At 41.1% G+C, this 15,458-nt stretch overlaps 1 protein-coding gene across 1 annotated transcript; it reads left to right on the forward strand.

Annotated features, from left to right (window-relative positions):
• Positions 1 to 3,323: 3,323 nt before the first annotated feature.
• On the forward strand, positions 3,324 to 4,292 carry LOC122751127 (olfactory receptor 52M1-like). The gene has a single exon (XM_043998066.1). It carries the CDS (start codon positions 3,339 to 3,341, stop codon positions 4,290 to 4,292), a length of 954 nt encoding a protein of 317 aa, XP_043854001.1. The 5' UTR covers positions 3,324 to 3,338.
• The last annotated feature ends 11,166 nt before the right edge of the window (positions 4,293 to 15,458 follow it).

The following is a 15,458-nucleotide window of genomic DNA, read 5'->3' on the forward strand; positions in this document are numbered from 1 at the left end:
TAGAGAAAAGAAAAGGTAATAGGTTGCATGACTGAGATTTGAACCCAGGACTCTTATTTCCTAAGGCTTTCACTAGACTGTTCATCCTTTGGGTTGTATGTGAAGGCCCTTCTTAAATGCCACCACCTACATGAAACTTTCCTTAATTTTTTTTTTTTACCCTCTCCCCCATCCCCCTCGCCCACTTTTGTTGGGGTTAGAATTTGAGAGAGATTTCAAACATACACAAAAGTGAATAATTGCATAAAGGTAGGAAAGCACAGGACATGTTTAGACTACTCCTTGACTCCCCTTTGTCTACCAATTAGGCTTTATTCCCTGCACCCTCATCTTTCAGGCCTTTGTAGCCTAATATTTGCTGATATGTAGGGGAGGAGCAAGAGAGAAATTTGGATTGTATATGAAGGCTCCCTACAATAAGGCCCCACCCTAAAGTTTATGGACAAAGCAGTGGTCTTACCCTGTTCGTATGGCCAGAATGAATTGGAAGAGGGAAATACCAGAGGCAGGAGACTTGTAAGGAGACTATTGCAGGAGTCCAGGAAAGAAGTGGACTTGGAAGGAAGGAGATGGCTGGGAGATCCAATCCTTTGAGAGGCTGAGGGAGAAGGAATGCCTGTCAGTTATCAAGCCCTATTGGCTCTGTCTCGTTAGTGCTCTTTAACTCTTAACACCTGTTTTAAAGCTTGTTCTGCTCCATCTGTTTACCAAGGCACATTTAGTTTTGAATATTGGGGAAACGTGGCCTTCCCTTGCTTTCTAATACCTTGAGGTATAAAAATGTACAATGACTTGCCAAATCACCCAGCTAGTTCTTTTAATCTTAATTCTGGACCTTATCCCCCAAATAGTGATTTGAACTACCTGTTTCATAGAGTAGTTATATAAAAGGAAGCTATTATAAGAATAAAAACATACTCATTGTGACCTGACCATGAACTGATTTCTGGCTTGGTGATATTGAAGGATTCCACACAGGTAATATTAAAGGACAAACCCAGCATGATCAATGAAAGCATGTGACATATTGGGATCTAGCAGTCTTTTATCTGGCTCATTTTGATGTCAGCCCACATGTGAAAAGGCAGATGCTAATTCTGATCTCAGGACCCAAGCATCATAGTAGTCAGTCCACAGTATTTGTCCTTTCTAGTAAAACATAAGAATTACTAGAAATCTTGAATGTGTTCTCATGAAGCCCCAAACCCTGTGGAACAAAGTTCTTTGAGAGATAAATTAGGAATAATAGTTCTGCTAAGAGAAATTACTTTCGTTTCTTTCTTTCTTTCTTTTTCTTTTTTTTTTGCAGGGCAATGAGGGTTAAGTGACTTGCCCAGGGTCACACAGCTAGTAAGTGTCAGTAAGTCAGTCCACTGTGCCACCTAGCTGCCCCTTAAGTGTTTTTGTTTCTTTTCCTTTTTTTTTTTTTGAGAAATTACTTTCAAGATTATCTTTCAAGGATTTCCCTGCTGTTCCAATGCAGAGTGTATCCCTATAACAAACAACAATTAAATAGCTCCCCTTTTTGACTTCTAATGGCCCTGGATTTTTTAAAGCATTACATCCTGACATATTTTGAAAGTAGACACCTGGTGTGATGCCCCTAGTCTTATAAAATATCTTAAAGGGTAAGTTGGTTTGAATGGGCAGAGAAATGAGAGAACATCACTCATTCCCTACCAACATGTGGTGATATGAGTGAGTAGGTAAAGAGTAAAAGTGGAGAGAATGCTGTTCTTGAGGCCCGCTGTTAACTACAACCAAGCAGGTTTCAAATACTTATCTCTTGCTTCTTTCCATTTTAAACCATCAGTCTGACACCATCCTTTGAACCCTGCCTTGCTTAACTGCATCATGGTCTGCTCAAGAACTTATGTCAGGCCATCCTAATGGATCACAGGAAGCCTAATGGTTGTGTAGCAAGGTGAAGCAGGGCAAAAGAAATTGGCATGCCCATTTTCAGCTGGCCTGCAGAGCCTCATTCTCTCTCTTTTTTTTTTTTTTTTTTTTTTAGGCAATGGGGGTTAAGTGACTTGCCCAGGGTCACACAGCTAGTAAGTGTCAAGTGTCTGAGGCCGGATTTGAACTCAGGTACTCCTGAATCCAGGGCCGGTGCTTTAACCACTGCGCCATCTAGCTGCCCCAGAGCCTCATTCTCTTAACAGAGGCACCAGTTTAGAAGCTGTGGCATCTGTCTCTATGGCCACCACCCTAGTTCAGGTTCTCATTTCAAAACTAGATTTTTCTAGGAGATTGGGCCTCTGAGATTTATCAAGATTTGAAAAGAAAATAAAATGCCTAATGTCAATGATCCAAAACAACCAAATGGTCTAGTGGAAAGAGTATTGATTTTAAGATAAGTTTCTTAAGGGTAGGGATTATTTTTGTTTTGTTTTTGTAATTCCAGTGCCTAGCACATCATCTTGTACATAGCAGGTGTTCACACATGTCTGTTGAATTAGACCCATATCTTTTCATTCCAAGTTTCTTCTGATATTCCAAGTTTCTTCTCTTATTCACCTCATTGTCTTACAAAGAGGTGAATGAGATTTATACTAATTACCTCACAAAGTTGTTGTGAGAAAAGTACTAAAAATACAAGTTGTTGTCATTATTGCTGTTGTTGTTTGTCCTTCATTCTCAAAGAGGACCATGACATCAGGGTGATGTCATGACTTGCAATGAATTGGATTTAAGTCACCCAATCACCTATTATTTTATCCTCATAAATAAACCAACTCTGTAACATAAAGCTGTAACCCTAAAATTCTCTCTTTGAGAGGAAAAAAAAAACCTGATTGTATACCCAGTGCCTTGCATATATTAGGAGACTAATAAATGCTTATTGAATGGAATGGACAAGGCAACAGTGAAATATTACCTACCCTTGAGGACTTTACATTTTACGTGAGGGAAATAATATGTATAGAAATAAGTAAATGAAAAATAAAATACATTCATAGTAACTTAGGGGGCTGTGAAACACTAAAGACTTTAAGAAATCTCAAAAATCTCCTATAAGAGGTGGCAGCAGGACTGAGCCTTGAAGTGAGCTGAGGATTCAAAGAGGCAGATGTGAGGGAGGAAAGCATCAGGTTTTATAGAATCAGATTGGTCTTTTAGTTAGAAAAGGGAGAACCAGTGGATGTAATTAACATATGCATCCAAATGGAAGAGAGATGTTTCTTGAATGAGTATTAATTTAATCATCCTACTTTTGATCTTAGATTCTGCCAGCCTACTTTGTATGGAAGTGAGACTCCACAATCTGTAATTTCCAGAGGAGAAAACTCCACTGGGGTGGGGGGCACAGGTGAGTGGGTCCCCCCACCCCCACCATGTTCCCCTCTCAAAATGCCTGCTCTACCCCCACCTCTTTCCTACTGACAGGCATCCCTGGACTGGAGCCCTTGCACATCTGGCTATCCATCCCCTTTGGCTCAATGTATTTGGTAGCTGTGGTGGGGAATGTGACCATCCTGGCAGTAGTGAAAGTGGAACGCAGCTTGCACCAACCCATGTACCTCTTCCTGTGCATGTTGGCAGTCATTGACCTGATCCTGTCCACCTCCACCATGCCCAAGCTGCTGGGCATCTTCTGGTTTGGTGCCCGTGACATTGGACTGGATGCTTGCCTGGCCCAGATGTTTCTCATTCACTGCTTTGCCACTGTTGAGTCAGGCATCTTCCTGGCCATGGCTTTTGACCGCTATGTGGCCATCTGTGATCCACTGCGCCATACCACAGTGCTCACCCATAGCATGGTGGGCCGCATGGGACTGGCTGCCCTTTTGCGGGGGGTGCTCTACATCAGCCCCTTGCCTCTGATGATCCGTCTGAGACTCCCTCATTACCGAGCCCGGATTATTGCCCATTCCTACTGTGAGCATATGGCAGTGGTGACCCTAGCATGTGGTGACACAAAAGTTAACAATCTTTATGGCATGGGAATTGGCTTCCTTGTTCTGATCTTGGACTCTCTGGCCATTGCAGCCTCTTATGTGATGATCTTCCGGGCTGTTCTAGGACTGGCCACTCCAGAGGCCAGGCTCAAGACCCTGGGGACATGTGGATCCCACATCTGTGCCATCTTAGTTTTCTATATCCCTATTGCTGTCTCCTCCCTCACCCACCGCTTTGGCCATCATGTTCCCCCCCATATCCACATCTTGCTGGCCAATTTCTATATGCTTATCCCACCCATCCTCAACCCCATTGTCTATGCTGTTCGAACCAAGCAAATCCGTGAGAGGCTTCTTCGAATTCTGAAGGCAGGAGCTCAGTTCAGGTGATTACCCTAATGATAGCACCCAAGGAAATCAGGCTATTTATTTATTTATTCATTCATTCATTCATTCATTCATTCATTCATTCATTTATTTATTTATTTATTCATTCATTCATTCATTCATTCATTTATTTATGTATGTATGTATGTATGTATTTATTTATTTATGTATTCATTTATTTAGGTGAGGCAATTTGGGTTAAGTGACTTGCTCAGGGTCACACAGCTAGTAAGTATCAAGGGTCTGAGACTGGATTTGAACTTAGGTCCTTCTGAATCCAGGGCGGGTGCTCTATCAACTGCGCCACCTAGCTGCTCCAGAAATCAGGTTATTTATAAAAAAACAACAAAAACAAACAAACAAGGACCTTCCACTCTCCATATTTCCCTGAGGACAAAAAAATATACCTTTGAAAAGCAATATGTACAATTAGGGATGTTTACAAACTTTCTAATTTTGAAAATCAGCTAAGCCAAGGTTTGTAATCATCACACTACTATTACCCTTTAAGCCTCAGTTTCTTCATCTGAACAATGAATCTTTGTTTTATCTTGGGGATGTCAACTTAAATTTAGAGGCCCAGTCTGGACACAGAACCAGAAGATTTGAGTCCAGTACCCTTATCCCAGACTCTCTGAATGCTGTCTCATATATTTTTTTTTTTCTCAGCGCTCAATATAATGTGGACTTGGCTAGTCCAGTGGAAAATTGTCCTTCGAAGTATGAATTCCTCAGGGGCATCTGGCTGGCACAGTGGATAAAGCACCTGCCCTAGATTCAGGAGGACCTGAGTTCAAATCTGGCCTCACACACTTGACACATACTAGCTGTATGACCCTGGGCAAGTCACTTAACCTTCACTGCCCCACAAAAAAAACCCAAACAAACAAAAACCACAAAAACCCCAAAGTTTAAATTCCAAATTTCATATTTTTAGAAGAAATTATTTATGTCCTCTGCAGTCAGAAGACAGGGGCGATTATACATTGGAGGCTTCAGAGTGGTAAACTGGAATAAGGATCTATGAGTCTGTGGTGTATTCTGTGCTAGAATGATTGTCACCACCCTACCCCTTCAACCCTCATTACCTTTGGACAACTATGAACAATTATATCTATATCTTCCTCCTCTTAAGGGGGTGTTGGGGGAGAGGAGCCAAAGTCTTAAAAATCTTTGCCTAAAACCACCTTCCACTTTGTACAGCCAAACAGGAGTGAGGCAGAGAAGGAGAGGGCTGGAGGCAGACAGGTCAGACAATAGCCAGATGGGAAGTCCATCAGATAATACAAGTTTATTAATCATTGTGTTCTAAGTGTGTGAAGCCCTGGGGATACAAAGAACAGCAAAAACAATCCCTACCCTCAAGGAGTTCACATTCTAATAAGGGAATCAACATTCAAACAACAATGTAAATACAAGATATAAACAGTGAATATGGAAGGGAATCCCTGAAGGAAGGCACTAGCATTAAGGGGGACCAGAAAAGGCTTCTTGCAGAAGGTAGAATTTGATGGAAGGGTGAAAAACACCTTCTCTCACACCAATCCCTTATGGATTTGAAGACACACATATTAATACTTTATTCTCTTTTAATAATATAATAATTTCATTCAATGACCAGAGCTCCATATCTTTCTTTTAGATGTTAAGTCATTAGACAGGGGTCAATATGTGGCCAAAGAATGAAATGAAACATAGGGAAGGGAAATCCCCCATATTGATTCTGAAACTTATATGTCAAAGGGGTCTTTAAATTCCACCCTCCTCATCCCTTCCACATTTTTCTTCTTTATAGAAGGTGATTTAGAATCATCTGGTTTATAACACTGTCTTTCCTCCTGGAATTAGGCCCCTCATTTACTTATTGGCAGAGTTGGGTCTATGAACTGTGTCACCTTGGGTGGTCCTACAACTTCGGGGCCATCTAGGACAATGGCGTCAAATTCAAATAGAAACAGGGCCTACTAAACCCTATATAAGATCCCTGCTGGTCATATACTGACTTTCAAAAACTTATATTAATGTTATCTATGTTCTTTTTAATTTTTATTTATTTTGCTAAATAGTTCCCAATTATATTTTGTTTTTGTTTTTTTAGTGAGGCAATTGGGGTTAAGTGACTTGCCCAGGGTCACACAGCTAGTAAGTGTCAAGTGTCTGAGGCCGCATTTGAACTCAGGTACTCCTGACTCCAGGGCCAGTGCTCTATCCACTGCGCCACCTAGCTGCCCCCCCCCCCCCCAATTATATTTTAATCTGGTTCAGCACTGGGCCTAAAAGCAGCCATGTGTTGGATACCTATCATTTCATTCATCCCATACCTGAATTGGAATGCTCTCTATATTATTCCTGACAATCATTTGGCTGTCACGTGAAGCCCTCCAATAATGGTGACTACCTTTTAAGAATCAGTTCTTCTGACTCCAAGCTTAGTGCTCAATCCACTACATCCTCCTGATTCCTTTGTAGTGTTTATTAAAAGCTCTGGGGCAGGGGGGGTGGTGTAGCTAGGTGGCACAGTGGATAAAGCACTGGCCCTGGATTCAGGAGGACCTGAGTTCAAATCCAGTCTCAGACACTTGACACTTACTAGCTGTGTGACCTTGGGCAAGTCACTTAACCCTCACTGCCCCACCCCCCAAAATGGTCTATACTCTCATAAGGTTGACAAAATTGCTTGTTGGTAAAACAGTCAAGTATAAGCATTATAAGTGCTTATTATATGTTAAGCAGTGTGTTAAGCACCCAGGGATAAAAATATGAACAAAAAGAAAGACAGACTCTACCCTGAATCATAAGTTTCCATGCCATCCATATAGTCTTTTTTTTTTTTTTCGTGAGGCAATTGGGGTTAAGTGACTTGCCCAGGGTCACACAGCTAGTAAGTGTTAAGTGTCTGAGGCTGGATTTGAACTCAGGTACTCCTGACTCCAGGGCCGGTGCTCTATTCACTGCGCCACCTAGCTGCCCCCATCCATATAGTCTTATCACTTCCTTTCTTCAACCTAGTTCCTTTCCCCCTTTATCACTGACCTTTATTAGGGTGTTCAATGGCTCCTGTGTCTTCTCTTAGAATTATGGGGGTAAAGCTTTAATACTGCTTTATCCTTCATGCTTCAAGCTTAGGCTTTGGAGTCAAGTGCCAAAACATCTTCATCTTATATGGATGGATGGGCATGATTTATGCCAGTGCCAAACAAAGTTGGTTTCCATAGGCTATCTGTATCCTGGTGGGATGTAGACTAAGAATAATGCATATGAAGACCAGTAACCTTATGTTATTGCTGTTCAGTAATTTCAGTTGTGTTTGACTCTTCCTGGTTCCATTTCAGTTTTCTTGGAAGATATTAGAATGGTTTGCCATTTCCTTCTCCAGCAGTAACCTTATAGTAAACCCTTAATTCTCACTGGTTCCAACTTTTCCTCATAGCCTTCTCCTCATAGGGCCACCTTTCAAACATAAGGGATGTCATCATCCTTAGATTAAGGGATCCAGAAATTCCTTAGAAGTTTTCCCCTCATTCTTAGGTGATCCCACACGTGGGGTTCATGTTGTTAATATTGTTGTTCATGTTGTCCATTGCTGCCAGCCTCATTTTCCTGGAAAAAAGTCTTTCAAGAGAGTTTTGCCCTAGTAGCTCCTACCCCCAAATCGATCACTGAAACCTCTACCTAATCCTCCCTATATCTCTGCCACTATTCAGCGTGCATCATTGGTACATAAAAGCCTGAGAAGCCAATTGGGTAAAAGTATCTTTAAGAGGTACAGATGTATAAAGACAATACTGAGTTGTATCCAAGATGGATATATCCTGTCTTCTGGGAGCTTTTGGTCCATGGAACTGTAGATGGCTTACCCAAGGGGAAGGAACTTTGTGTTCAATATGGATCCTGTCCTCAGGGGTAAAGTTGGGACTTCAATACTGATGGCACCTAAAGAAACCAACTCAGCCAGGAAACAGTCAAACCCCACTGCCCCTTCTGCTCTTATCCCACTTGTGGGAATGGACTTTGCATTAACTCTAAATATACTCATTATGGATACTCTGACTTAGATGTTTGGTTTTGTGTCCCCAGTGCCTTGTTGAGTTCATATCAAGGTGAAATAAAACCCTATCCTCAGGGAGCTTATAGTCTATAGGGTAGATATAACACAAATATAAGATTATCACTTCTATCACATTTACAGGTAAAGAGTGGATCTAGACAAAGTGCTGTAAGAAATTTGCAGGGGAGAGAAATCACTTTTTTTTGGTGGGGCAATGAGGGTTAAATGACTTGCCCAGGGTCACACAGCTAGAAAGTGTCAGGTGTCTGAGGCCGGATTTGAACTCAGGTCCTCCTGAATCCAGGACCAGTGCTTTATCCACTGCACCACCTAGCTGCCCCCTAGAAATAATTTTCAACTGAATTTCAAGGATGGGAAAACAAGGAAGACTGAATGGATGAGGTAGCCTCTGATTTGGACTTTAACAACAACAACCATTTATAACATATTTTAGAGTGCTATAGAGGTTTGCAAGGTATGGCACATATATTTTCATTTGATCCTCAAAAACTATCCTGGAAGATAATTGCTATCATTGTCACCATTTTATAGAAAAGGCTCAGAAGTAATTTGGACAGCACCACATTGCTAGTAAATGTCTAAGGCAGGATTTGAACACAGGTCTTACTAACTCGAGGTACCTCATTCCTTTCACTGCACCTCAGTAAAGTTTCTTTCTTTCTTTTCTTTTCTTTTCTTTTCTTTTCTTTTCTTTTCTTTTCTTTTCTTTTCTTTTCTTTTCTTTTCTTTTCTTTTCTTTTCTTTTCTCTTCTCTTCTCTTCTCTTCTCTTCTCTTCTCTTCTCTTCTCTTCTCTTCTCTTCTCTTCTCTTCTCTTCTCTTCTCTTCTCTTCTCTTCTCTTCTCTTCTCTTCTTTTCTTTTCTTTTCTTTTCTTTTCTTTTCTTTTCTTTTGGTGGGGCAATGGGGGTTAAGTGACTTGCCCAGGGTCACACAGCTAGTAAGTATCAAGTGTCTGAGACCAGATTTGAACTCAGGTCCTCCTGAATCCAGGGCCGGTGCTTTATTCACTGTTCCACCTAGCTGCCCTCTGCCCCGCCCCCCCACCCCCAACCCAGAAATTAAAGTTTCTAAGAAGAGGAGATGGAGAACTGTGTTTCAAATGCAGTCTGGGTGGACTGGTCAATGAGAAGTCATTATAACTCAGGGGTATGTATTGTGTGGTGACAGTTTTCTAATTGGCTGCTGAAGTCAGAACTGATGATTTAGGGGTTTCTGGAAGGAGGTAGAGGGAAGCTCACTGCCAGCTTCCATGTGGTCACTTGCACTGAAACCAGGCAGGAAATAACTGCTCATGTTCCAAGGACTATATTGGCATGAGGATAGCCTACATAAATATATAGAAGTAGGAAGAGCTAGTGTGATATCCAGATACCAACTAGTAATATAGCATGGCTGGACAAATAGATTAAAGCCAGATTTTTGGTGGCTTCAATGCCAGTCTAAGAGTTTTAATTTTCTATGCAATAGAGAACTTCAAAGTTTTTGAGCAGGGGAGTGAGCTATTCAGACCTGTAGCTTTTGAGAACTGTATTGACAACTGTTTAGAGAACAGATTGGACAAGGGAGAGATTAGAGGCAAGTAGAGTATTCTGGAAACTATTTTACATTAGTCTGGGCAAGAGGAGATGAGGACCTGAAATAGGGTGATAGGAATGGAGAGGTGGGGACATGTGTGTGACAAACTTTAGAAGTGGAATCAACAAGACTTGCCAACTGATTGATACCTCTCTTCCCCTCATGCCTCACAACCAAAAATAAGACTGTACTGTCCTCAGCTTCCTGGCCTGGGTGACATTCTGGAGGTCAGGCTAAAGTCAGTTTTATTCTTGGCAATCTTCTCAAACAGAAAGAAGCCTTAAGCCCAAAGGCTGGCTCAGTTGGCACAATTTGAAGGAAAGATCTAATGTTCCTGATACTTCCTCATTCAGAGATCACTGGATTCAGAAAGCATGAATTCATTCCATACACATTTATTACATTCTTACTTTGTGCAGAGCCCTCTTCAGGTGGGGAGAGGGGTTAGGGCATACAAAGTTTAGATAACACAGGGTTCTTGTCCTCATAAAGTTCACAGTGTAGTATGGGGATAAAACAGAAGTAAAAACTGTTTTACACATCTTTATTTCTTTGCCAATCTTGGGCCATCATTTTGTTTCCTCCTCCTCTACCTTAAACTCTGTACCCAAGTTGTCTGGCTCTGATAGCCGTTTCCTCACCATGGATATGATCGCTGCCTACATTTGAGCCATCATCCTTACCCTCCACCTCCCTGCCCCTCCCCACCCCCTGTCACCTTTTGACTGTTCCCTGGGTCTAATGGGCAAACTGCTGTTGAATCTAGTCTGGTAAAAGGCCTTTACTTCACTTTCCATTTCCTCACCATGCATTCACACCTCGTCCTGAACTTCATCTGTCTGTTGGGGAATGACAAAACAAATTGTGGCATGTGAATGTAATGGACTATCACTGTGCCATAAGAAATGATGAGAATGAAGAATACAGAGAAGCATGGTAAGATCTACATGAAATAAAATAGAGTGAAGTAAGCGGAGCCAAGAAAGCAATATATACAATGACTAAAACAATATAAATAGAACAACCACAAGACAATTAAAAGTGAATGTTGCAGAATTTCAAAGAAGAAGTATGGTCCTGAAGAAGAGATATGAGAAGACATCCCTACCCAACTTCTTTGGGAGAAGTTCACAGATTTTGTACATTGCATATATTTTCATACTATTTCAACATTTTGATCAGTCTTGCTGATTTAAAATTTTTTTCCTTTAAAAAATTCTTTCTTATATGGGAGGGCTCTCTGGGAGGCTGAAAGGGAAGAGAAACAGAGAAATTTATTAATTGTAAAAACAAAAGATATCAATAAGACTTAGTTTAACAAAGAAGTGAGTGAGAGGATAAAGTGGAGACACTAAATATAGATAGTTTCTTAAGGAGTTTATCTCAGTCAGAGAGGATAGTATTGGTGTGTGCCAGAGCCAGCTCCCAGCAGAGCTAGTAGTTAAATTTTAAGTGTGAGCAATTACACTTGGGAAATTAGTAAAGGCTACAAATCAAATCTTGACATTGTTTTGTTTATTGTCTAAGCTTAAGAAAATGATGGAAAAATGTTAATAATGCAAATTAAACTTAAAAATGTGTTAGCTATATTTTATTTTCCTCTAGAGAATCATTTACCAGAACAAAAATAACTAACGGGGTAGCAGAATTATAAGGGTTTGTTAAGGTTGGAGGTGATTGTAGGTATCAGGATAAGAACTAGAAAATTGGGAAAAATTGAATGAGAGAGAGACAGAGAGACAGAGAGAGAGAGAGAGAGAGAGAGAGAGAGAGAAAGGAAGGGATGGGGATGAAAACAATGGGAACAATAATGCTGGAGAGATGAGAGGATATGGGATAAATGGTAAAGGGGTTGGCCTTGACCTTGAGAAGTTTCACCTCTTCATCAGACACTGGAGCAAGGAAAATAGTGAGGGATAATGTCAAAGGGTGTAAAATGGGAAGAAGAGAAGAGAGAACTTGCAGTAAATGGCCTTGCTTTGTTTTAGTGAAATATGAGGTAAGCTCCTTAGCTGAGATGATGGGTCTACCATAGTAGGCTTAATGAGAGGAAATTTGGAAAAGAGACAATGAGATAGGGATGAATAGCTGGATTGCCTTGCTGCAATGAGGTTGAAATCTGGGAATTTTCACAGGGAGGAGGTAATATTCAGTCTCAGGGGGAAAAAGCAGTTGTAGGAGTAAATTACATCAAAGGATAGATTTAAAATACTTAAGGGCTTCTCTATCTGACTGGCTAGGTATGGCTGGCTGGAGTCTGCATAAAAATGTCCTTTTTGCTATAACATGCCAGTAGGAATGACCTCCTGTGGGGAAGGTACCTCAGAGCTACTGAAATGCCGCAGAGAGAAGCTAAAGATTAGCAGAGATTCCCAGATCAGTGGATTAGGTGGCTCTTCACATGGCCTCACCATTGGATTCTGTGGTATTAGAGGCATGAGTTGGTCCAGTGTGTGATCCAGTCATATGCATTCCAAACATTTTTTAGTTACACATGTTCTTTGAATGTAGCCTACCACAATGGTGGTGATATAGCTTGTGAGACTGTGTACCCCCCATGCTTGGGAAGAAGTATTTTCTCATTACTTATTTTGGTATGCTGTGAAATTAAATACTTTTTACTTTAAAGTAATATGTTTACTATAGTTGGTCCAATAAAACACATTGGTGAGGGGTTCATAAATGATCACTTCAAATAAATACTGGCCCAAAAGGTACCCTCAAATTAGATTACTTTCTGGCAGTTCATGCATGAAGAAGGTCCCTAGGGGTTGCATATATACTTGCTAGATGGTTTGTTTGTTTTTTGTTAATGTCCAAGAAGAATGTCCAGTGCAGAATCCTTCAGAGAGTTTATGTACCTCCGTTTCCATTTGGCCAATTTGGCTTTTCAAGCTGCTGACCTTTTTTTTTTTCATGACCCTCCTATATTACTCTCATTTTTATTTCTATTTTTTCCTCTACTTCTCTTAGTTTATCTTCAAAGTCTTTTTGGAGCATGTCCATGGCCTGAGATCAATTCATATTTTTCTTGGAAGTTTTGGATATAGGAACTTTGACTTTGTTATTATCTTCTTCTGAGGGTGTATTTTGATCTACCTTGTCACCAAAGAAGCTTTCGATGGTCTGCTGATCTTTGCCACCTATTTCTTGGCTTTTAATTCCTTAACATGTAGTGCTGCTTCCAGGATGCACTGTCCGGAGCTACAGGGGATCCCATGTGGTACAATTAGGCTCATTCTCAGCCCACCTAGCCTGTAAGTAACCATGGCCTGCTTTCTCTTTAACCTGGAAGCAGAAATCTGATTATGGTGGAAAGCTTGGCATGCTTGTGCCCCTTCCCAACTGGGCCTCTACCACTTCAGTCTGCTTCCTGGGAAACGTGCTCTGCCTCTGCTCTTGTAGAGACATCCACCATTACTCTTCCCCGCCCCTGCCCCAGCCAACTGCTGGACCCCCTCACTGGTCAGTGAGCCAAGTTTCAGAAGAAACCACTGATGCTGAAGATTATGAGCCTCTGGGGGCTCTGCCTGCCTAGGGCTGGATCTGCACTGTGTGCTGAGCTCTTCTCTCACCCTGTACAGAAAATGATCCCTGCCACCTATTTAATCTGTCTTTGGCTAGAAAATAGTTTCACTCTGTTCTTTTGTGGGTTTTGCTGCTCCAGGAGTTGTCTTGTAGCATTTTTTTTGGAGGTATGTGGACAAATTTGTTGGGAGCAGAGGGAGTCACAGCCTTTCCTCTGCCATCTTGGCTTTCCCAGTACAGAATCCAAATGGAAAAGGAATTACATATGGATGGTGAGATCCTTGAAGATGCTTCTATTTTCATTTGACATTATGCTTATTCCATCAACTCAGAAATGATAGTCTCCTAAATGAGATCCCTGCTTTTCTGGCATAAATATCTACTCAGAGGGAAAAAAACAAACAAACAAACAAAAATAGGCAAATAAACAAACAAAAAAACAAGATGGGTTAAGAATGCCTATTGTACATACTGGATCTAGGTGGATGAAAAACTCCAGAACGGAATAGAGAACCAATCATGGGGGAGTAAAGGGATTTGTTTACCACAACGAGGGCCAAGTGGAGAGCAGATAATGTAAATTTGTAGTGTACAAATCTACAAGGACTTTAGACTGAGGGGATTATGCCAATGAATTCCCTTGTTTTCCCTAGTACTGAAGATTTTCAGAGTTAAAAGGCTCTTAGAAGCTAATTCTTCTTTAGATTTCAGCTGTACAGAAATGAACTTATTCTGCTTGACCTTCAAGGGCAGATTAGGACTAATGAGCAGAAGTTACAGGGATATAGCATGAGTCTCCATAATCATTCTCTTCTGACATTTGGAAATCTGTCATATCCCATGTCCCCACTCCCATCTCTACCTCAGCCACACATCAATCTTCTCTCCTTATAGGCTAACCATCTCCAGTTTCTTCAATCATTTTTACCAATGACATGGTTTTGAGTCTCTTTCCTATCCTGATTATTCTTTTCTGGCCATGTTCTAGCTTTTAAATGTCTTTCCAAAAATATACCCTCCAGAATTGAAAATAATCTGACAAGGGCAAAGGAGAGCAGAACACTCAGCTCCCTTTGATCTGCACACTAGATTTCTGCTACTGTAGTCTTAGAGTATGTTAGGTTTTTTGGCTGCCATTTGGAGGAATGAAGAGGTTCATTCCTTTGGCTTATTTTTGGGCAACTGATATTCCAAACTTTCTTTGACTTAAGGGAAGATAAAAAAGTTTTAACATTTTCTAAAAATATCAAAATCAAGTTTAAGTTATGGAAGGCAAGATACTTTATGGAATAAGCAATGGATAATATTAAGTTGGAAGTTACTTGAGTCATGACTCACCTAGGGTAACATGGTAAAAGATGAAAGTAATTTGGAACTCAGTTTCCTTATCTGTCAAATGAGGGGAATGGACTAAATAATTTCTAAGGTCCTTTATGGTGCAAACATTCTATGTTCTATGGTCATTTCCAGATCAGCTGTTCTATAATTTGCAATTAGGTAAGCTCATGAGATTTCCCCATATATCTTTGGAGACAACCAGTGTTCTAAATATATATTTTGCCTGTAGTAATATATTGTCTCTTGGCTCTCTTCTGAGTTTCCTTAATGCCCAAAGAAGCCTATAGGCAGAGATCTGGGCCCTGAAAGAGCCCCAGTTAAAGGAGATGTGGGGGGATCAGGCTTCTGGGACTGGGACCAGGATGAATAACAGCAACATTCCCCAGGGACAATTGTTCATCAATTTAGATTTGCGCCATCTCTCCGGGGATTAAACCTGTTATTTCCTACAGTGCTGGAGGAAGGACTGGGCTTTGTCTTGGTACTGCCCCACCCTCGTTCCCTGAGCCAAATGCCTATAAGCTGCTGGCCCAGGAAGCATCTGTGGAGCATTACAGATTCCTTTTCCTGGAGGCTGTCACTAAGTCCCATGCCTCCATGTAGGTAAGTGTGGAATGGGAGGGGCCAGAGCCCTCCAGAAGAAGGTTTGGGGTGTCTGGG

The sequence above is a fragment of the Dromiciops gliroides genome, chromosome 3, assembly GCF_019393635.1.
Source record: "Dromiciops gliroides isolate mDroGli1 chromosome 3, mDroGli1.pri, whole genome shotgun sequence".
NCBI lineage: Eukaryota > Metazoa > Chordata > Mammalia > Microbiotheria > Microbiotheriidae > Dromiciops > Dromiciops gliroides.

What these genes read in the sequence shown, in the direction of transcription:
- LOC122751127 (XM_043998066.1), top strand. Translation starts at nt 3,339, where the DNA reads ATGTTCCCCTCTCAAAATGCCTGCTCTACCCCCACCTCTTTCCTACTG.